This window comes from Rhineura floridana, chromosome 1 (genome assembly GCF_030035675.1).
Source record: "Rhineura floridana isolate rRhiFlo1 chromosome 1, rRhiFlo1.hap2, whole genome shotgun sequence".
NCBI classification, from domain to species: Eukaryota; Metazoa; Chordata; class Lepidosauria; order Squamata; family Rhineuridae; genus Rhineura; species Rhineura floridana.
The window spans coordinates 210,189,900-210,214,188 of NC_084480.1; the positions used below are offsets into that span (position 1 = coordinate 210,189,900).

Below are 24,289 nucleotides of genomic sequence, written 5' to 3' on the forward strand. Positions count from 1 at the left end.
TAACAGTTGTCATGAATATTTATTAAACATTTGAAATATTGGCATATTACAAATATAAAATACAGACAAGAGATCATTTATATAATATGCATACATACTTCTTATCTAAGATGTGTACAGCAGTTTTAGCATATGTGTATTTAAAAAAAAACACTACAGAAAGGTAGACAGTATGTAAAACTCAATGACACTAGTTGAAAAAAAATCTTTTTTGTCCTCACACCAATCCTGTAAGATAGGTAGGCCTGCCACCTTTATGATCTTTATGGATAAGACACTGAAGCTGAAACAGAGATGTGTCCAAGCCCATCAGCGTATTTACTGTACAGTGGAGCAGTGATAGAGTCTGGCACTGTCTATAAACTCTTTCTCTGAAAACAAAAGATATGCTCAAAATACATACCACCAAAATAGGCAATGACAATCTATTCCACTTGTAATTAAAGCAGAAACAGGCAACATGAGGCCTTATGACTGAATCTGTCTTGCAAGTCTTAATATTACCTACTTGCGTCTAAATGATTTTAAGAATCAAACCATATATGTTTTAGAATACAGCATTAACCTCTCTTGGAAGTTACATCAGATACTTGGTTCAAAGAAGAACCTGTATTAGGACTAAGAAACCAGAACTGAGAACCTAGTCTGTTAGGTTCCTATGAAAATTCCACCAGCCATGAGCATTCAATAGATTTTAACTCATTTTAAATTTTGTTGGCCCCTTGACCCAAGCATTTTAACTCAATTACTGCTACCAAAGATATTGCCAGTATAAGAACAATCAGCAATAAGAGTTGAGAGTTTGGATATAAATAAAGCGCTATGACATCTCATGGCAGAAGAAATCTCTGGCAATGGTTCGCTGAGCTCCTATAATGTCACAAACATTCTAACTGCTGAGGGAATGAAAATGCAGAGACAGAAAGTTCACAAAAAGGTTGATTTTTATGAGAGAAGTGAAAGATGAGGGAAGTTTGAACAAAAGTTCTTGGGAGCGAAGAGGAATTTTATTTCTTGTACAGACAAAGTAATAGGAATGATGAGAAGAGGACCTAGGAATTATGAAAGCTATGGAGCTGGGAGCTCAAAGGCAAATAGAGCATATGCAGCATATAGAAGAGTGGATTCATTGTTGTAACAAATGAAAAAAGGAAATGCAAGATGAATGCCAAATGAATTTCAAATTGGCATACCTTCATTTGCTACTCATTTGTTATTTTCCTCTACAGCCAGAATGCAGGCAGATGGAGGTCATCTAAGGAGGGAGGGGCAAGAAGAGCAAATGAGCAGCTTTTAGTCAAATCTATTTTTATTCAAAGTCCAGAACATCAACTGTTGCTCACACAGAGGAAACTAAAAGGCCCAAGAAGATTTTTAAGGCTCTAGGGACTAGAAGATAAGTCCAGATATGCCTCTAAGCCTTGGGAAAATGGGGTAGCACGGGTGCAGAATCACCTAACCAAGCTATAAGGAAGATTTTTAACAGTCTAAAACAGAAGATTTTGCTAGTTAAGGTATGCCCCTAGCTTACACTGTCCTTGACCTCTATGGTGAGATTACGAGACATAACAAAAAAATGTTCTCCAGATGCATCAGGTGGTCAATGGCAATGTTATAATTTCTAATGTTGTAATTTGCCCCAGAAGCATCTGGAAGTATTTTTTGGTCTCAAGGTTCTCACAAGTTCAGGGGAGTGCAGCTTCTTTTTCACAATGCGTGGAGTGTCCCTAGGCTTGGCCACTGGCCCCCAGAGCCTTAAAAATTCATATGGAGGACTGAGTTTGCTCTGTGTGAACAGCTATTAGTGTCCAGGGCTTGGACTAAAAATAAATGCCAATTTAGACAGGCACAGCCTAACAATAGGGGCCTTTTTTCCTATTTGCATGAAATTTGGCAGGTCTGATCCTTTGGAGGGGTAGCAGAATGTCTGAAAATTCAATGCCAATCGGACAGAGAACACAGAAGTTACAGGCAGAAGAAAAGCAGCTTGGTCTCCCATTGAGAGCAATGGGGGGGGGAGGAAACAAATGAGTAACAAGTGAATGATGACAAATGCTCTTTTAACAAATGAGTAACAAAATGAATGATGCTTCTAAAGAACAAACATGGATGGAAAACAAAAAATATTCTCGCAAACCCTTGTATCAAAGAAGCAAAAAAATGAGGTAGGTAGAACAAAATGTGTATATCAGGGATTTATTTATTTAACAACATTTTTATATTGCTTGATTGCATTAAAATTATCAATCAAAAATACTTAAAAATAATTAAACATTTTAAAAAATGATTAAAACAGCAGTAGACTAAAAAGGTTAAAACACATCAACATCTCTGGATATCAGGCGGGGACAAAAAGAATATAGCAAAGGTGCCTGCCTGATATTAATACTATGGGGAAGCTCCACCCTGTGGGACAAATTGGGGGTCCTAATTTGGCCTGCAAGGCCATTTTCCCCAAGGCATGCCTATCAGCCATCATACAAGATGCCAGGTAGGGGTGTTAGATCATATTACACAATTCTGTTCTAGCTACACTGGCTGCCTGAGCCCAATTCAAAGTGCTGGTTTTGACCTTTAAAGCTGTTTATGGCTCAGGACCCCAATATCTTCTGCAATGCCTCTCCTGATATGAACCTCCCGGGACCCTTAGAACTTCATTCAACACTCTTCTTCAGGAGGCTTGGTGGGTGATGAAAAGGGAGAGGGCCTTTACAGTTGTGGCTCCCCATCTGTGGTATGCTCTCCCCAGTAAGGTCCACTTGGTACCTTCACTAACCTCCTTTTGGCACCAGTTATCTTTTTTCCCAGGCTTTTGATAGACTAAGAGAATATTACTTGTTATTAATGTGCTGCTGAAGCTTCCTATGGATGTTGGGGGGGGGGACTTTTTTGTGTTGTATGAAAATGTCAATTTTTATATGAATTTTTTTTTCTTCATAAGGTATATTGTATGTATATACCCCCAGAACTTTTTAAATCTAACCTTGAGTGGTGGGCTCCCGTGCTCGCCAAACTGTTTACTTTTATTAATCAGCACCGCGCAGTTCCTAGGAGTTGGAGTGTCAGTATAGTGATCCCTCTCCAGAAAAGGGGCTGTAAGGCTGATCCAAATAATTTTAGGCCAATTTGCCTCCTCGATGTAGTGACCAAGATCTATACTAAATACCTTCTATCTAAACTGGAAACCTGGGCCATTAAGAATGCTATTATTGCAGAGGAGCAGGCTGGATTTGTTAGGGGAAAGTCTGCCGTAGATCAATGTTTTGTACTATCACATTTAATTCAGAAATATGCATTTCACAACAGAAAAGAGTTATTTGTCTCTTTTGTTGATTTTTCATCTGCTTTCGATCTTATAGATAGAGAGCGGCTCTGGCAAAAATGATCCATCACAAACATAGATAGACGGCTGCTTTTCCTGTTACAAATGCTCCACACAGACACTTCCCTTAGGGTGAGGTTGGGGGCCAACGGTCTCCTCTCTGAAGCGGTCCCCACTAAACGTGGGGTTCGCCAGGGATGTCTCTTGGCCCCGTTCCTCTTCAATTTTTATATCAACAATATTGCCCAGGAATTGTCTGGTTTAAAGTATTTTCTGCCCTCAATTTTAACTGCTAAGCTCTCGGTGCTTCTATATGCCGATGATTTAGGCCTAATTTCGACCACTCAAATTGGCATGAGGAGATTGCTACGTAGTTTGGGTCTGTTTTGCTCTAAAGAACACCTTCTAATTAATCACTCTAAGACGAAGGTGGTAGTGTTCGGGGGAAAAAAGGAAAAATCATACCTAGAAACTTAACGGTAGACCCATTCAACAACAACGAAGTTACCGCTACTTGGGTCTCAATTTCAATTCTAACCTCTCTTGGAATTCTCATTTTGAAATAGTCAGGTTGAAGGCTACCCACTCCTCTCAACTTCTCTGCCATTTTTTTAAATTTAAAGGAGGAAGTTTGGTTCCCCCAGCGGTAGAGATCTTCCGTAAGAAGATAATTCCGCAACTTCTTTATGGCGCAGAGATTTGGGGACATGAAAATATTTCTTCACTAGAGAAAGTTCAAAATACCTTTATTAGATTTGTCTTGGCAATTCCCCGAAGCACGCCTGTATCCCTTTTAAGGCTAGAGACAGGCCTTTACCCCATAGAATCCTTGGCCCATGCAGCCCTGGCCACATATTGGCTAAGACTTGCATGCATGTGCGACTCCCGCCTACCCAAAAAATGCTTTCTTGAACAATTACAGTCCCCCTTCTACAACACCTGGCTAAAACGGACTAAATTTACTCTTGCCGTTTATGGAATTAATATTGACCCTTCACCCTCACAGCCCCTGATGAGGGCTAAACAATTGTTGAAGGACAGAATATATTTGTATACCAAGCGATGGACCCTCCATTCTTCCACTCAACTGTCTTTTTCATTTTGGTATCCATGGTTCAAAACGACCTTTACCATGGAACAATATTTCACTTTCTTAATAGCCCCGTCATTGAGAAGGTCCTTTACGGCTTTACGCCTTCAAACTATGCCTACAGCTATGCTTGAAGGGCAATATGCCAACACCCCTAGGCACCTTCGTGTATGCATATGTCACCTGGGAGAAGTGGAGGACATCGCTCACTATCTTTTGAGATGTCCACTTTATAAAGACCCAAGGTTTAAATTTTTACATTCTATCATTCACTCCATGTCAAGTAGGCCCATAATGGAGCAAATAAGCATCCTTTTAGTTGGCAGCGATATTTTTTTAACACAAGTGGCTAATTTTGCCGTGGCTGCCGGAAAAATTAGAGCCAAATATGTAAAACAATTAGCGGCGGTCCAAAAGTAAACTTGCTCCTAAATTGCCAAAATAAGATTGGAAGGTGCTTCTTCCTTTTTAAATTATTCGTTTGTTTCCTCTATTGCTCGGTTTTAATATTTGTATATGTTTTTGTATTTGTATTGCATTTGTATTTGTATTTTATTGCGGTGGCCAATGGCTTTGAGCAATTAAAGATTTATTCATTCATATGTATGTATATTTATGTTTTTAAATATAGGTCGCTTTAAGACCCTTTAGATAACGTGACTAACACGCTTAAATAATAATAATAAAGCAGGTAAATAAGCAGCTGCCAAGGAATAACAGGGAACCTTAAAGTGCCCTCCTGATTGTTCCTTGGCCAAGTGGAACAATCAGGAACTCCAAAGTGAAGTTGATTGCTACCAAAAAGTGGGGCTTGAAGTCACAGCTGATCCCACATGTATGCAAAGGAAAAATTGATCGCCTGATGTCATGGCAATAGTCAGGTTATTGGCAGGTGGGCAGCTCTGTCCACCTGTCAAAGATAGCTCATACAGGGTAGGGGAGCTCAGGATCTGTCCCACTAACCAGACCCTGTTCCCTGCCTGCCCCTGGTGTATATTACTGGCATAAAAGATAAATGTAGAGAGGTAGGCAAGGAAGCTGGTTGTTTAAGTATTAGAGTGGCTGAAGGAGGCAGGGCAGAGGGCAATGGGCTGAAAGAAAGAGTGGAAAATGAGTAATGGAAGAGCTCAAGAAGAAGCTGGAACGAGGGAAACACCCAGGCTAGGCACAAGATGGGCTGTGAGTTATTGGCAGGCTGGGAGTGGGCAGGAAAGGAAGCTGTGGATGTTGGAGGACTGTGAAGCAGAGATATAAGGGGACATACATTTGCCATATTCAGACAGTGAGAGGCTCGCAGCTATGTCTTCAGGGAAGCGCAGCTGCCATTGCTCAGTGTGGTAGGCATGGTGCTATCTAGGAATTTCCTCCTATCCCTCCCCCAGGGCTATAAAACCCACATAAAGACCATATTGGTGGCATCACACCTCTAGTTTACTTCATGAGAAGAAATACAAAAAACCCAAGTTCAATATCCATGTTAAAATGGCCTTCTTACTATAAAAAGTTGGTATTTGCCTTCAAGACCTATGCACATTGAAGGGTTAAAGCCAAGGACCACCTTCTAAACTGTCTCAAAGACATTTTTGTAATAAGCCATGCACATTCTTAATTTATCTCACTACTAATCAGTGTATACATCAGTGCGTTCATAGACACCTGAAAAACTGCTTTGCATTGAATAGGGATTTCATTAGACGTTCTTTTTTTCCCTACTGTATGAACTGTTTTAAAGTCATCTATTTCCCCCACCCCAATCCGCAAGAGAATTAACCACATTCCAGCATGCCTCCATGTTGGCAAGTGTTCTTTTCAGTCCAGGTACTTGATGATGATTGATGAAGCTGTCAGCCCTATAGTAGTGGACAGAGCAGCTTGGCAGAAGTTCAGTGTTATTGAAAGAAATCACAAATACTTATTCCATCTCTTCTGCTCACTTTAATCACATTATCAACAGGCTGCCAGGATGGAGCCTTGACACTAAGCCATACATTCACACAGACAACCATTGTTGGCCTGTTGCAGTTGCAACACAGATAATGAGTAATTTTGTTTTACATGTTCCTATTTTATACACTGCCCAGCTGTTAAAATAACACTTGATTTTCCTGCCCCTCACTTAGCCTGCCTCGGCTTTCATCCTGTTATTAATGCATTCTTTAAAAGTTAGGTTACAAAGGACTAATAAGGAACTTTCCTCTATTATTCTAATATTTAATGCCGATTAATCACAGTGAAGACAGGAGCTGGTCATGCTCTATAATACCATCTCTTTTTAAGAATACAAATTGATATGTGAAGAACTTCAGCTCAAGCAAAAGTTACTCATATGCAGTGCTCACAAAAAGTAGCTGTTGTCTCCCTATAAAGTTGCATAACAAAATAAGAGATACTTTTGAAAATCTCAGGATCCATTGTTGCAATGCTATTCAGTCAAAAACAATCAGACTGTAATGATAATTTCTTCTGAGAGATCTTTCAGGTGTCTTTGTGGTGAACTTTCTAACATGAGGAATTTGTCCTTAAACCTGAGGCCATTGGACTTCCACAGCCTTGTGGCTTAGGAGAATTGTTATAATTTAATTTTCACTATTAACCTTTGTGAAAGAGCAAAATGAAATCTCATTTGATTTGCCTGTGTGAAGCAGAAGGCAGATTTACCAGATGGATGATTATAAATGGATATAGAGCAACTAATCTCGTTTATCAAGACAGAATACTGTTTCTGTTCCAGTACAGGCCTTATCGTTTAAAAACAACAACACTGAATGTAATTACCTGGTTCAGACAATCAAATCCTATCTTAGTTTAGCATCTATATGCGGCCCTTTCGCTCTTCCCTTCATATAGTCACAGGAACCAAATCAGGAAGTCTCAGTTAACCATAACGTCCTGCTATGTATGGAGCAGGAACCTATGGTTAATGGTTTCCAAACAAACCAGGATATGAAAACCATGTCCATGGTTTAAAATTGGCTTACAAAGTTTGGCTCGTTTGGAACATGTTAAGCTTAAATTCCCAATTCAGACATGACAGGAAGCTATGGTTAACTGTGGCTTCCTAGCTTGTTTCCCCACTCAAAAGATTGGGGGAGGGGACAAAAGGTCCGAGTGTGATGGCACTGTGCTTGTGCATATCCTGGCTTATTAATCTAGGATTTGATTATCTAAATGCAGCCAATATCAGTGCTGGAGATTAATTCCAGTTGTTACCAAGGTCTCCACCTTGCTATTCTAGCTATGCCATTTGAATTCTGGTACTGCATTGGTAAACCTGAAACTGGAAGATGGTGGAATAAGAAGAAAAGAAATACTGCAAATGAGGAAACATCTTACTGTGAATGAGGCTTTCTTAAAGAGCATGTTTGGCCAGGTCCTTTTCCATTGCAGCATATTGTTCTTTAAGGCGTGCCATAGCGTTTGTGTGCTCTTCATCCACAACTGTTTTTGCGTTGTGCTGCTCCTTCATGAATTCCTCCCGCAGTGCTATATATTGCGTTTCACCAGCCAGGAGCTTCTCAGTCTGAAGCTGAGAAGAAAAAGGAAGCTTCAAACGTTTTTTGAAGATGACAACTAGTTTATAGAGCAGAGGTTGTGGCACAGTTAACGGGCTGAGAAAGAAAACCAGCTTTCATTGTAGCAGGGGTCCTCATACTTTACCATCATGGGGCCCTCTGGGTGAGAAAACAACTGCCCAACAATGTTTTCACTTTAGACACCCTCTGCTGCAGTTTGCTTTCACTTTGATTTATCAACCCCCCCATCGCTGTTCGCATATCACACTGTGTATCTGTGTATCTATATCTATATAGCCTGACAGCTGTATGCACTGGTAATCTCCAGGCTGGATTACTGTAATGCGCTCTATGTGGGGCTGCCCTTGAGGTTGGTCTGGAAGTTGCAGCTGGTGTAAGATGCGGTGGCGAGACTGCTCACTGGGGCAGGGTATCATCAACATGTCACCCCGCTGCTGTAAGAATTGCACTGGCTGCCCATTTGCAACCGGGCCAAGTTCAAGGTTCTAGTTTTGGTGTACAAAGCCCTACACAGCTTGGGACCAGGATACTTGAAAGACCGTCTTATCCCTTACATACCCAGTTGATCACTGTGCTCTGCAGGTGAGGGCCTCCTGCAGATACCATCGTATCAGGAGGTCCGTTCTGCACAATATAGGAAATGGGACCTTTAGTGCGGCGGCACCTACCCTGTGGAATTCCCTCCCCTTAAATATTAGGCAGGCGCCATCTCTATTATCTTTTTGGCACCTATTGAAGGCCTTCCTCTTTCAACAAGCCTTTTAGACCTACCCCAGTCTGTGTCTGTGTTGGAACTGCTTTTTAATATGTTCTTACACCTTCTTTTTAAAAATGTTTTTAATCTTAGATGATGTTTTGACAGCTTTTTTTAAGAAACATTTTTAAAGATGTTTTGTTTTAATGTGTTTTAAAGTTTGTCTTTATGATGTTTTAAAATTTTTAGTGCTTTTGTTTGCCGCCCTGGGCTCCTGCCGGGAGGAAGGGTGGGATATAAATCAAATAATAAATAAATAAATATTAGAATACAGTGTCTTCTTCTTAAAGAAATGCTAGCTTGGGATGTCTTAGTGGGCTGCTTACATACTGGTTTATATAAACCGATGCTTTTTATTTCTCACTCCCCAAACTCAATTGAGCGACCTCCATGCCAACTAAAAATTAGAATTAATCACCTTGTGGATTTATTTTTTACACCAAAAAAGCATCTTTTACATACCAGTGTAAGTCAACAATAAAAATAAAGCAAGGAAGGAACTGGCTAGTTGTGTTAAATCAAGGGGTGTACATTAGCATTCCTCTGTCACTGCAGTCTGGAACATGCACCTCTCCTCTCTACTCAGTTTTCCTTTCGTGTTCCCCCTTCTGGCTCCCCTCTTCCTCCCTCCTTTCCTACACCTCTACAATTTTGGATTCTTTATCACTGAGCAGTTGGTTTCTCAGTTTTCATCTCGTGAATTACAAAATTCATGAGATCTAATGCTTTCAGCAAAACTTGGGCAGTATCCAGTGGAACAGTTCCAGTAGCAAAAGGACTTTTAGCTGTGCAATGGAACTTCCTTGCCCTCTCTTCTCCCCATGTGCCCCCTAAATCTGCTCCAGAAGGTTGAGGGAACAACCAGAACAGATCTAGGGTTTATAAGGTGAGAGAAGAGGGAGGGGAAGTTCCACTGCACAGCTAAAAGTCCTTGCTCTGCCAAAACTGTTTTGTTGAATACTACCTGTGACATTTTATTGACATAATAAATCATGCTCATCATTGCACATGTTTAGCTTGTTGATATTTGTCTTGGACCAACAGGAATTATACATGATTTTATGCACAATTATTTATTTACTACAGGTTTCTTTGGTGATGTTATTTATACTTTAGGGTTCATCGTATCCTTTATTGTGGTTCAGTGCAAATGTGATGTGCAAGAGATTGGGAGCTTCCTGTAAATTTGGAGACCCTCTCCCCTTCCCCTTTTGGAGCTTTCTTACTATGGTGCTGCATTACATCTGCATCAATATTAACTTTAATTGTGGTTAGGTTCAAACTAGAGGTTACCACTGGAGTATGAAGTGGATAAAGGTAAACACGGCTAGCATTACACTGCATCATGGTTAACTCCAAAAGGGAAAGGGGAAATAATTCATGTGTGACTGGAGAGGAGGATACTTTCGTGCCCACAGTATGTTCCCAATCTCTACCCAAGTTTAGGAAATTGGGAATTTTACATCCATACTATGTCTGATGGTGTTTTATTGTTATCCATCACATCCATATAAAAATAAAAACATTTAATGTAGCTGCAGCCTTCTTACAATGCAGCTCTATTACAGCCTAAAGAGCTGAACAGGTTGCCTATCCATAATAGTAAAGTACAGAAGTAACATCGAGAGTTAACTTCTTGCACAGTTTTTCCTAATCCTGAGGTTTTAGAATATCTGTATTACAAACAAGCAATGTGCAGCCATGTGAGAGATTCCAGTGAGTCACATGTTCTTATAATATGGCCTTTCATTAAATAACATCCACAAGCATGAAACACTTCCATTTCAATAAGCTGTATTCATAATATGTTCAGTGTTTTCAGCTAACCAGGAAAGATTTAAGTTTCCATTCTGTTGGATATTTTTTGTTCCACAAAAAAAATAGGGATTTGGGTTTCCTTAACCATCTCTTTCCCTCTTCTCAAGCTGTGAAGGAAATTCTAATAAAAACTTTCCACACACAGAAAAAGTGGAAGAGGATCTAGTAACTGTGTTATTTTTATAGTGTTTCTGAAAGACTAACTAAGGTTGGCATTCCTCAAGCTCTTTCTACTTTTGTTGCAGCTATTCCGAAGGTCAGTGTGTTTCTAGAACTAATTTTTGTTTTACTGAAGGCTCTGTAATAATTTGCAAATTTCTTACACATTGCTGTTTGTCATTCTCAGAGCTCATCCACATTACCACACATCAATTTCAATCTGATGGAAACCAAACCTGCAATATATCACAGGCCTGTATGATGCAAACTACAGACTGGCATTACCCCTAAATAGCTGTGCTTTAAGCCACGTTAGGTTAAAAGGTGATCAAACCAATATGTTGCTGCAGTTTAAGGATTAACAGTAGCCCTCTTTAGTCATTTGGAAAGCACACTGCACGCACAAGGGGAAGGTTCTGGGAACGAGGGGGCTAGCTCCCCCCATTGCTGTTTTGGTCTCCTTCCAACTCATGCAGGGCAACTAGTGAAGCAGGGAACCTCTTGAACTCAAGGAGGCTCCCTGCAGATTGTAGAACCCAATAAAATCAAAATTCTAAAATACTCCACAAGTACAGGAGGCTTCCGGCTTTATTGGCTTGCCCTATATGAGTTGGATGGCAATCAGAATGGTGAGGGGGGCAAAGATAGCACAGCTCCCCCTTGTGTGTCAACATGCTTTCTGAATGACAAGAGGGCTAGTGTGTATCTGGACAGAAATCTTGCATCAGCACTATGGTATAGCTATTGTATCCACTAAGCACAGGCTGCAGCAACCATAAATTGGTTCATGGCAAACTGCTTCCTCCCTGGCTTATATGGTATGGTGGGTGCAGCATTCTAATATAAAGGAAAGATTCAGGAGCAAAACTCTTGCAAGAGATTTAAAGAACAAAACACACAAAATCCTATTGGAAGATATCTTTTGGTCTGTGACCATAATAATCATTCCTTCATTCATTTAAGATTATTATTTTATTTTATTTATTTTATTTAATTTATATACTGCCCTAAGCCCAAGGGCTCTCTGGGCGGTGTACATAAAATAAAGCAATCAGGAATATATAAATACAATAATACAATAGAATCAAACCAACAAAGGTAAACAAAAATAAAAAAAGATAGCAAAATTAGCTGTGGCCTAGGAAGAAGAGAGCAAAGAGCACAGAACAGATGTTTTGAAGCTTTACAGTGTTTTGGTGTAAGGCAAAAACCACATAAAATACCACCAAAATAGCTCGCAAGTTAGACCCACCAATACCTCTTACCTAGTTTAAAATTGTATCATATGAATCCTTACCTGTCTTTCTTCCTGCTCTCTCTCTTGGAGTCTGTTGATCATTTCACTGGCTACCTGTACTGAAATACATAGGTTACAGTTGTTTCATTGGCCACTCTCATCTTAAGAGAGATATTTCTGACAAGAAAATTTCATTTCACTGCACAGATAAACTGTGAATTTTGACCATATTATGGTCAAGTTTCAGTCAGGATACTCTCTGTTAAAATATATGTATTTAAACACAGGGTATCCTGGCTGAAACTAGACCATAATATGGCTGAATTAGTCATATATAGGCCTTAAACAAGATTTTTGGCATGGCTAGGTGAAGTTTAACCTGATGCAAAATGTTGATGTCTTCTAATCTAAATTCTGCACCTACACATATTATGCAAATTTCATTAATTTCATTAATTAATAACTTTCATTAATTTGCCGCCCTGGATTCCTGCTGGGAGGAAGGGTGGGATATAAATCAAACAAACAATAAATAAATATTAACATCAAGGTTGATTTGATTTAAATCGCTTCTCTGAAGGACTCAATTTTAACAATTTTAATCACAAGTGAGAAAGATTCTATTTAATCATCACTTTTTAGTAGAAATACATTATTGTTTAATATAACCTTAATAACCTTATTCAGAGATGTAGGTTTCATTAGAAGCTAGGTACACACTAAACAAATATTCTGAATTGTTTTCAGATTAATTTTCATCAAAACATGGGATAGTAATTTGGTCATTTTAGTACTAAAGCAGAATTAACTTGTGGAGTCATTCAGGAGATATACCAGCTACAACAGTTCAATTAATCATGATTTTTTGTCATGATGTGCCAGAATTACCACCATCAAATAGGCTTTTAAATTGCACTAATCAGATTGTTTATTATTTATTTATTTTATTTGTATCCTGCCCTTCCTCCCACCAGGAGCCCAGGGTGGCAAACAAGGCACTAAAAACACTTTAAAACATCATAAAAACAAATCTTAAAATACATTAAGACAAAACAGCGTTAAAAACTTTTTTTAAAAAGGTTAAAAACATTATTAAAAACATATTAAGCAAATCTGACACAGAGAGGGACTAGGATAGTTCTCAACTTAAAAGGCTTGTTGAAAAAGAAAAGTCTTCAAAAGGCGCCAAAAAGATAGCAAGGATGGCGCCTGCCTAGTATTCAAAGGGAGGGAGTTCCACAGGGTAGGTGCTGCCACACTAAAGGCCCGTTTCCTATATTGTACAGAACGAACCTCCTGATAAGATGGTATCTGCAGGAGGCCCTCACGTGCACAGCGCAGTGATCGACTGGGTATGTAAGGGATAAGACGGTCTTTCAGGTAACCTGGTCCCGAGCTGTATAGGGCTTTGTACACCAAAACTAGAACCTTGAACTTGGCCTGGTAGTAAATGGACAGCCAGTGCAATTCTTTCAGCAGCGGGGTGACATGTTGGCGATACCCTGCTCCAGTGAGCAGTCTCGCCGCCGCATTTTGCATCAGCTGCAGCTTCCAGACCAGCCTTAAGGGCAGATCCACATAGAGCGCATTACAGTAATCTAGCCTGGAGATTACCAGTGCGTGGACAACAGTGGTCAGGCTATCTCGGTCCAGAAATGTCTCACCAGCCAAAGCTGGTAAAAGGCACTCCTAGCCACTGAGGTCACCTCGGCGTCTAGCAACAAAGATGGATCCAGGAGCACCCCCAGGCTATGGACCTGCTCTTTCAGAGGGAGTACGACCCTGTCCAAAGCAGGCAACTGACCAATTATCTGAACTCGGGAACCACCAACCCACAGTGCCTCCATCTTGCTAGGATTCAGACTCAAGTTTACTGGCCCTCATCCAGCCCACCACTGAGTCCAGGCAGCAGTCCAGGGCTTGCACGGCCTCTCCTGATTCAGATATTATGAAGAAATAGAGCTGGGTATCATCAGTATACTGTTGACACCTCACCCCAAAGCTCCTGATGACTGCTCCCAAGGGCTTCATATAGATGTTAAACAGCATGGGGGACAAGATGGTACCCTGCGGCACCCCACAGCACAGCTGCCAGGGGGCCGAAAGACAGTCACCCAATGCTATTCTCTGAGAACGAGCCTGGAGACAGGATCAGAACCACTGTAAAACAGTGCCTGTTCTTCTGGTTAGTTTTCTTCTTCAACAAACAACATTAACAAAACATGCACATGGATTTTTGAATGGTTAACTATTTCAGCTTTTAGATAAATGGAAAGTTCTTTAAAAAATAAAATTCAGGCAATTTCAACCAAATCAACACGAGAAACTTAAAATATTGGGTGGTACAGTTAACTCAGTCTTCTTTCTCACTTTTGTCTTCCTTGTTTATTGTCTGAAAAAGAAATACAAGCTTTCCTGCTTTTTTCAGTTCCCAATTTATTTCTCAATTTAGAATGAATTAGTCCAAAGGAAGAAAAAAATCTCTCTACACCTGTAGAAGAGGCTACCGCTGTTAAGAGCTAGATGACCACGGAATCCCCTCCTTGTTCAGATCTACTCCATTTCCCCAAATTGTCTATTCAGTGACCTTCTCTATCTTTGCACTTAGAGACAGAGAGCGCACTTCATGTAAACCACCTGCAGAATAGGACCAGGTTATCTCCCATCTCCATAAACAGATGTTAACATATTCATAGAATATAATTAGAAGTTGCATAATTAGTATTCATGATTATATCTTTGACCTAGGCTCTTTTTTTACTAATTGTTTGAAGAAAATTTTGAAATCTGATTTAAATTTAAAAAAACAATTTAAATCAAACAAATCCAGTTTTTTAAAAAAATCATTTATATATTTATCAACCTTAACATTTTGCATAATACGGTTACTGCTAGGCATGAATCTCTTTGGATCTATGCAGGGCACTGAAAAAAACGATGTAAAAAAGTACAGGGTCATACAATATCCTCAGCCACCTTCTGCTTTTAAACATGACAGTCTAAAAATATAGGGCTAAAGATGACTAAAATCTCTCCCGAGTTTTGTTGCCTATGTATATCTCCATCCATTCAATTACTGTAACTTCACACATTTTTTAAAAAAAATATGTTTATATCCTCCCTTTCTTCCATTATGGAACAGAGGGTGGCATGACATGTGGTTTGCAGGTGGTCACCTATCCAGATGCTAACCAGACCCAGACTTGCTTAGCTTCAGTAACATGGTGGCCTCAAGTGCCTTCAGACCATATCCCAAGATACATTTTTATTTATTATTATTGTTGTTATTATTACTATTATCATGATCAGTCCCATTGTGGATTAGAACAATTTTAAAATATGACATTAAAAACAATTTAAAACAACCTAAAATCCCCTAAAAGGGTGGGTCCTAAAAAGCATGTCTCAGGTGTCAAAGGCCAGGGTAAAGAGGAGCATCTTCAGCATCCGCCTAAAACTGCACAGCAAAGTTGCCAGACTCACCTTGGTGGGGAGAGAGTTCTACAACTTAGGGGCTGCCAGAGAGAATGTCCTCTCCCAGGCCACCCCCCCCAAGCTTCTGAGGGTAGCAGAACTACCAAAAGGGCCCCCTCTGCTATCCCAAGAAGGTCTGTAGGGAAGGAGGTGGTCTTTCAGATATTTGGGACCTTAGTGGTTTAGGGTTTTAAACATCTAGTGTGAGCACCTTCAATTGAGCCCAGAAACAAACTGGCAACCAATGCAGCTGTTTTAAAACAGGGGTTATATGAGATCTAAAGGGAACCCTTGCCAGTAATCTAGCTGCTTCATTTTGGACCAGCTGAAGTTTCCAAGTCGTCTTCAAGAGAGCCCCACGCAGAAGGCATTGTAATAATCCAATCTAGAAGTTACCAGAGCACGGAGTACTGAGCCCAAGTCATCTCTGTCCAAAAGGGGCCGGAGCAGGTGAACCAGCCAGAGCTGGAAAAAGGCACTCGTAGCCACTGAGGCCACTTGAGCCTCCAGGGACAATGCTGGATCCAGGAGTACCCCCAATCTGTGAACCTGTTCCTTCCAGGTGAGTGCCACCCCATCCAGAACAGGCAGACTCTCTGGACACGAGAACTCTAGACACGTAACACCTCTGTATTTTCAGAATTCACCCTCAGTTTATTGGCCCTCAACCAGCCCATTACTGCCTCCAAGGATTGGTCCAGCACCTCAACTGCCTCTCCCAATTCAGATGGAACAGAGAGATAGAGCTGGGTGTTATCTGCATATTGATGGCACCTCACTCCAAGTCTCCCGATGACAGCTCCCAGCGGCTTCGTATAGAGGTTAAACAGCATGGGGGACAAGATGGAACCCTGCAGAACACCACAGGACAGCTCCCATCTTGCCTAACAGTACTTCCCATTACTCCTTTATAGAAGTTGCCCTGAAAGTATGAGCGGAACCACTGAAGCATAGTGCCCCCAACCCCCACCTCTGTGAGACATTCCAGAAGGATACATTGGTCAACAGCATCAAAAGTCGCTGGAGTAACAAGGCGGCCTACATGCTCCACAATGATGGCGATTGCACTCAGGAGTGATCATGGCCGATGGCGCCACACATCTCACCATTCCACAATTAGACAAGAGCCTCGATAGGAGCACCAGCCATGTCAGCCAGAAAATCCACCAGAGCATTCAAGAATCCATTAGACTCCATATGTCTCTGAGGGAGAACCATCTCAGTCGGTCCTCCATACTTGCAGAGTGGAGTTGCTACACTCAACCCAAACCTTACCAGACTCACAGTGAGTCCCCCATCAATGGAGGATTACCAATCTGCTCTGTGGCAAAGACAAGGCTGAGAGTATGCCCAGACAGAGAGTATGCCCAGTGCTGGGCCACTGACGTACTGAGACAGCCTCATGTTTGTCATGGAGGCCATGCAATGCCAAGCTGGCCCATCTAAGGCAGCCTCAGTGTCCCCCAGCATCATCATAAAAGGATACTCCAACACCACATCAGAGATTACCTCCACCAGCTCGGTTAGGGAGGTTGTAGCACAGCAGGGTGGATGGTACACTAACAAAATCCCTGTTCTGTCTCTCTGGCCCAACACCACAACCAATCCCTCGAATGCAGACACAGTGTGGATTGGTCTCCTGGTGAGGAAGATAGAATCCAAACACTTTGCAAAATGCATAGAAGAAAACCAGTAATTTCCAACTTACATCTCCTGAGTGCTTCATTTAGATTTCCCTGCATCATTTCTTCACACTTTGGAAGAATCTGGTCATTTGTCTCAAAAGTTGTGTTCTTTAGGTTTTCAAGAACCCGCACTTCTCGGAGACCACGCTTTTCCTATTGAAAACAAAAATTAAAAGGGGGGATTCTAAATATTCTATGATGTTTATTTGAGGCTATTTAGATGTTAGCTTGAGGATAGCCAAACCACCCTCCTTTAAAACGGTTTAAACAGCATAACATATCTTGCTCACTTAATGTCTCAAAACATTTAAAAAATGTTTATGAAGCAATTACTCCCACATCCTCATAATTAAAACATCTCATTTTTCAAAAACAAGAAAAATTAAACCCAAAGTTTTGATTTTGCTCATTTCATCAACAAGTCTTGAAGGCAAACCAACTAGGAACTATTACTAGTGTCAGGATGCACCCAGCCTTATGCTCTGCCCATTCAACTTGAAGTTTTGCTGCCATCTTGTGGAAAATATATTCAACATTGAAAATGGAAATGGACTGCCTTCTAGTTAATATTTCTAATTATAGGTTTGGTTACAGTCTGGGTCATGTTTAAAGACACATATTTCAAGAACTTAATATTTACTTAGAATAATTTTATGTGCTGCAGGTGTAGGAAGGAGGCTCCACATGAATGCTGTCACATTTCCATTTCTTCATTTTTTTGTGTGTTGTCAATATGGAGGCTATTTTTTTAAAGGGAAAGAGGCATTCATGAAATATTGTTTCTCTGAAATCTTAACATGACTGTCCTTTTTTAGTTTAGAACTATTTCTCCCTTATTTGCAAGATACATTATTTCAAAAAGTATAACATCAAACCTACTTCAAATTCTTTAATGAAGTAACGAATTTCTCCTTGAATAACTGGTCTATGATCCAAAAGTCGGGAATATATTTCTCCAGCATCTATAAGAAAAGTAATGAGCCGTGTTCATGACAAATAAAAATGTCAGAAAACATTTATGCATTACTAGGGACCCACAAAAAATTATGGTAAGCCACACCTCTCCAGTATTCTCTCTCTCCCCCCCCCCCATCCCCAACCTCCATCTCCTCTTTTGACAGTCCACCTCTTCCTTTCTCTTGTACTTTCTCCTTTCTCACCCTTCCTCTGGCAGTTGCAGGGAGGGATCTGCCTTCAGTATGAAGGTGAACCGGATTGCTAGACTTGCTGCTTTATGGTGGAATAAAATGCCACGTTTAAGTGGCTATAAAAGAGCCATGTAATTCTAGGAAGCCTGGCTTGTATCATCCTGAAGGTGCTTTTCCTTTAGCAACCAGAAGAGGCAGCCAAACATGTGTGAGGGCTTTCAACAATGAGAAAGAATTAGCACATAACTTTGCTAAATTGGTTACCAAACGCCACTCTGCTTCCTAAAGCAAATGATTAGATCTGTAGACAGAAGAATATTTTGTAAAAATTTTTGAAAGAGCTTTTTTTTGCTTGTATATCAAGATTAATGATCAAATAGTACATAATTGCCATTTTACATTTGAATGTTGTGCCTTTTGTCTTGTAGTAAGCTGGTTTAGTATTTTATAAAATAGGACGGGTAGTATATTTTTAAAGAAATAAAAGAAGTCTCACTGACTTTACTGTTTTTCAGTTGATATGGGGGGTGGAGTCTTCACCCTTTCCATTTTTGACATTGTCAAGCATCTCACAATTTGCCACCCATCTCCAAGCTGTAACGTCTTGCAAGTTAATCATAACTTTTGGAATTGTAACCATCTGATCCTATGTAGAGTTAGATGTGCCTAAACTCATGTCTAACCTTGCACAGGACTGGACTGTTAGAGACTTTTCAGAAGAATGGAAGGATCTCAGTGCTAATCAATCGCTAAGGCCTGTACAAAGCAGAGAAAAAATTATGAGGACTTTTATTTAGAAAGGAGAGCCAGTGTGGTGTAGTGGTGAAAGTGTTGGACTATGACCTGGGAGACCAGGGTTTGAATCCCTACACAGCCATGAAGCTCACTGGGTGACCTTGGGCCAGTCACTGCCTCTCAGCCTCAGAGGAAGGCAATGGAAACCCCCCTCTGAATACTGCTTACCATGAAAACCCTATTCATAGGGTCGCCATAAGTCGGAATCAACTTGAAGGCAGTCCATTCCCATTTTTTATTTAGAAAAACTTAAGGAAAAAATGGCAGGCTTTATTGCTCCCAAATACTGTTTTGACTATGACTGGATCCATATTACAGCCCACTGCATTTGTGAGGCAGCACAATACTGGGATGTGGCATGTTTTATGGAATACTACACTATCTATAAATCCTTGCTTACAAAGGGAATCTGTGTTATCTGCCACTGGGAAGCACCACAAAAAGTGGAAGGATCAAAGTAATGGTTTAAAAGATCTTTTTTTTTACCCAGATCTGTGCATCTGCAGATGCGCACTAGCACACACAGAGAGTGGGTGTCTCCTATCATTTCCTCTCACCCAAGTTTCAAATACATTTGTGGATCCTTTTGTTGACTCCAGGCTTGCATACCAGCTCTGTCATAACAGCCAGCAGGGTTGCTTTTACCTGATACAACATCTGTTTGTTGTCTGTAAGCATGCAGTGCCCAGTCTGTATCTGGTTCCAGCCCCAAGAGTCTCAGAGGGAGATTCCCAACTCCAGCTAAAGTGCACAGTGGGAACTCATCACAAAATGCAATTCCAATGGAATTGCATTGGCACTGAAATGGTCATGATCATTAGAGAGTTAGGTGGATGTGTGTGTGTGCGCGTGCATGTGCGTGAGACAGATAGATAAAGGCAGTGGCAGTCAGCAATGAGAGGCTTTCGGCTCTTCCTTTGCAAGCACTGTTCCACACATTCCCTGCCATTGCTGATCCTCTACCTCCCACTGTGAGTTACACTGCCAGTTGCCCCTTCTTACTCCTTCTCTCTCTGCACGTTTATGCTTCATCTTCTTTTCCTGTGCCATTCCTGGCAAGGTGAGCAGTTCTGCCTGTACTCTGCATCCATTCGAGGAAGCTGCACATATAGCATTATTTACTAAAAACCTGTATTCAGAGCTGTGCAGCTGCACAGGTGCACATTGAGAAGTAGCGTTCCCTGTCATCCAGATTAATGTACCCGGTTGATGGCAATAAATGGAGGATAAAGCTTTATTCTCACAGATCCACTGTCAAATATGGGGCAGGGAAGAAGGTGGGGGAAAGGATGTCTAGCTAGTTCTGCAGGAACAAAGCCACTCCCAATGATATTTCTCTATAACATCTGAATCAGGAGAGGCTGTGAATGCTCTGGATTGGTGTCTGAATGCTGTAGTGGACTGGATGAGGGCCAAGAAACTATGCTTGAATCCTCAGAAGACAGAGGCTTTTGGGGTAGGTGGTTCCCATGTCTGGGACACAGGCAGGTTACCTTTTCTGGATGGGGTTGTGCTCCCTCTGAAGGACCAGGTCCATAGCCTAGGGGCACTCCTGGATTCATCTTTGTCACTAGAGGCCCAAGTATCCTCTGTGGCTAAGAGTGCTTTTTACTAGCTTTGTCTGGTTCGTCAGCTACGGCGATTCCTGGTCAGGGATAGCCTGACCTCTGTAGTCCATGCCCTGTTAACCTCAAGGTTGGATTACTGCAATGCACTCTATCTGGGGCTGCCCTTGGCCCTGGTTCGGAAGCTCCAGCTGGTGCAAAATGTGGCAGCCAGAATGCTGATGGGAGCACATGACCAACAAAATGTGACACCACTTTTAAAACATTTGCACTGGCTGCCCATCTGCTACCAAGCCAGGTTCAAGGTCCTTGTATTAATTTACAAAGCCCTGAACAACTTAGGTCCAGGGTATCTTAGGGACCATCTGAACCCTTATATCCCAGCTGAATCATTGAGATCATCTGCAGGAGTGCCTTTGGTCATCCCTTGAGTTGGTGAGTCTCATTTAACATCGACACAAAATCGAGCCTTCAGTGTCATTGGCCCAGTTCTCTGGAATGCTCTGCCAACAGAGATTCAGCAGGCTCCTTCTGTTTTAACTTTTACGTGCCTGCTGAAAACCATTCTGTTTCACTAGGCTTATGCAGGCAATTAAGAACATGCTTTTTGCAGCAATTGACCTTTGTTTTTATTGTATTTTTTTAATGATTGTTGTTGTTTTAAACATGTAAACTGCTTTGCCCACACAGCCATGAAGCTCAGTGGGTGACCTTGGGCCAGTCACTGCCTCTCACCCTCAGAAGGAGGCAATGGTAAACCCCCTCTGAATACTGCTTACCATGAAAATCGTATTCATAGGGTCACCATAAGTCGGAATCGACTTGAAGGGAGTTCATCATCATCAAACTGCTTTGATGTTTCTAATGAAATAGCAGTATACAAATATTTTTATAAATAAATAAATATCAGCAATATCATGCAGCCAGTATGCATGTGAGATCAAGAGCAACAGTAAAACCCAATAAAAAAACTAGTCTGAGAAATACAGGAATAAGAGCAGAAGAAGAAGAGAAGTGGGAGTGAACGTCATGTGCATCACAAGGATGCAACAAGACCTGTAAAAAAACCCTAATGTGTATTGGCTATATACCTGCAGAGACACTAGGACAAGTGACAAAAATTATTTAAACGTGCCAATAAAACATTTAGTTTTATATAAATATCCTCAATAACTTGTTGTACCATTGTACAGCTGACCACTCAAAAGAAAGCCCTGCTGACTTCAATGGGACTTACTCTCAGGCAGGGCTGGCGCCAGGCGTGAGTGGACTCTTGGGCACCAGCCTGCCCCAGGCCTGCAGTGCTCACCTGCACGCCCCACCTACCTTTTCTGTTTTTTTGAAAGCTGTGCACGCACGGCTGCCATCAACTAAGATGGCGGCAGGGTCTTCCAAAGGGGCTGATGCCCCCACTGCCATCTTGGACGATGGCATGCAGGCATGCTATGCTACACATGCACATGCCTGCCATCAACCAAGATGGCGGCAGGGGCATTAGCTCCTTAGGGAAGTCTCTACCACCATCCTGGTTGATGGCAAGTATGCACGTGCAGTATGATAGCATTCAAGACAACAGGAAAGTTAGGTGGGGCATGCGGACGGGCGTTGCAGGCCTGCAGTCTGTATGGGGGAGCTAGGAGCTTCATCTCTGCAATCTGTGGCAGGGCTGGGAGTCGATGTTGCAGATCACAGAACAGGAGCGCTACCCTCCCACCCTTCAGGGGCTCCTCTGGGCCGCAGGGGATCCTCAGCCAGGGCCCAACCTGGCTGCCCTCTAATGCCAGCCCTGTTCCCAGTTATAGATGTATAAGACTGCACTCTATAGACTTATCAGGGAATTTGTTTTTAAGGTTCTGCTATTCTATTCTGATCTACGAAGCCTGCCTCTCCCGTATACCTTTATGCTTAGTATACACCTCCCGCCCAAACGTTTGGCACCAGGCTTGGATATTATTGCATATATATACTTAACATCATGACAGCATACAGGATTGAGAAATTACATGACATTTCTATCTGTATTTTTTGGAATTTGCAATACTATCTATACTGTAATTTGGGAGAAAGCCCCACTGAACTCGGTTGCACGATTCATGTCTATGTGCTTTATATCATGTGCTTCGACAATTGCGAACTGTTCCCTTACTATTTGGGGCGTGTTTGTAACTAAAACCTTTACAACAACCATTTAAACGAGAAACGCCTATTCATGCTGAATCAAACGGGACGCGTTCGCGCATGCGCTTTAGGAGGAGCCATTCCAGAACCAGTGTTGTGCATGCGCAATACCCGCGCCAGTATTCTTTCACTGAGTAAATTAAAACGAAAGATCATAAACCTTCTTACCCTTGAAAATAGGATGTGACAGCGCTGACCCCAACGAATCTCGCTTATTACCGCCGCCAAAAAGCGGCGACTCTCCTGTTTTAGTTGGACTGAGAGTCACAGCACCCCCACTGTTCATCTCGTTCCTGCTGTCAAGAACTGCCGAAGTTGGACTGTTTTTTCCCTCACCGCTTCGACGGCGCATGCGTAACTGTTATACGGTAAGCGCAGGGAAGAGAATCCTTGCGAGCACAGCGCATGTGCAACGAGCGGGCTTTCGTTTTGTGAGGAACCTAGCGTACCGCCCGCGTGCAGCTGAAAATGGTGGGTCGCTGTGACGTCATTAGTCGAACCGCGGCCAAGTATTATCTACTTGGCTCTTTGCAAACGCTTACAATGCCAAGTGTTAAAGGGTTAAGAAGAAACTTGCATCCAGTTGGGAAACGATGGATTTGGGGGGTTTTGTGTGCTTTTTTTTACATTCGTGTACTCATTTCTTTTCCGCTGGCTTTATATTGATTGTATGCAGATTTTCTTATTTTTAATTTTTGGGACTTTTTTTTTTTAAAAAACAACCTTATAAATCATCCAGAGGCCTTAGTTGATGGACAGTATAAATTTGTAACAAATAAATAACATTGCTGATTCATTGTTTGATTTGAGACTTTCAACTTAGTTGACAGAGAACCAGAAGAACTATGGAGTGAAGTCAGAGACATTATCAGGGAAGAATGCAAAAAGACAATACCTCTAGTTAAAAAGAGAGAAAGACCTCACTGGATGACTGAAGAAACTCTTCAAATGGTTAAAGAGAGAAAGAAAGCAAAAGGAGATAGAAACATGGTCAGAACCCTAAATGCAACAATACAGCGACTAGTACGTAGAGACAAAGAAAACTATTACAATAGTTATTGTATAGAAATAGAAGAGGACAACAAAAAGGGAAGAACAAGAGCCCTATTCCGAAAGATTAGGGAAATGAAAGGGAAATTTAAACCACAAGTAGGGATGTTGAATAATCAACAGGGGAACACACTGACTGACCAAGATGAAAAAAAGGAAGATGGAAGCAATACACTGAAGAATTCTGTAAAAGAGATGCAAGGATGACAGGTTCATTCACAGAGGAGCCATATGATGAAGAACCAGAAATTTTAGAATGTGAGGTAAAAGCTGCTCTTAAAATACTTGGAAGAAACAAATCACCAGGAACAGATGGTATACCAATAGAGCTGGTACAAGCTACTGAAACTGAATCTGTCCAAATTTTGACAAAAATTTGTCAAGAAATATGGAAAACTAAACAATGGCCCACAGACTGGAACCGTTCAATATATATCTCAGTTCCAAAGAAAGGGGATCCCAGGGAATGCAGTAGTTATCA

The 24,289-nt window shown here is 41.3% G+C and overlaps 1 protein-coding gene across 2 annotated transcripts; it reads right to left on the bottom strand.

Moving 5' to 3' along the window:
- Positions 1–23,188, bottom strand: BLOC1S5 (biogenesis of lysosomal organelles complex 1 subunit 5). 2 transcript variants are annotated; one of them, XM_061591618.1, is made up of 6 exons: positions 22,927–23,188; positions 17,952–18,034; positions 17,096–17,225; positions 11,974–12,032; positions 7,746–7,938; positions 1–371 (listed from the first exon to the last, which is right to left on the bottom strand). In XM_061591618.1, exons 1-5 carry the CDS (start codon positions 23,108–23,110, stop codon positions 7,762–7,764), a joined length of 633 nt encoding a protein of 210 aa, XP_061447602.1. In that variant the 5' UTR covers positions 23,111–23,188; the 3' UTR covers positions 1–371; positions 7,746–7,761. The 2 variants fall into 2 exon arrangements, with proteins under 2 accessions (XP_061447602.1, XP_061447594.1); XM_061591610.1 differs by lacking the exon at positions 1–371 and having other exon boundaries at positions 3,613–7,938; positions 22,927–23,186.
- Between the last annotated feature and the right edge of the window lie 1,101 nt (positions 23,189–24,289).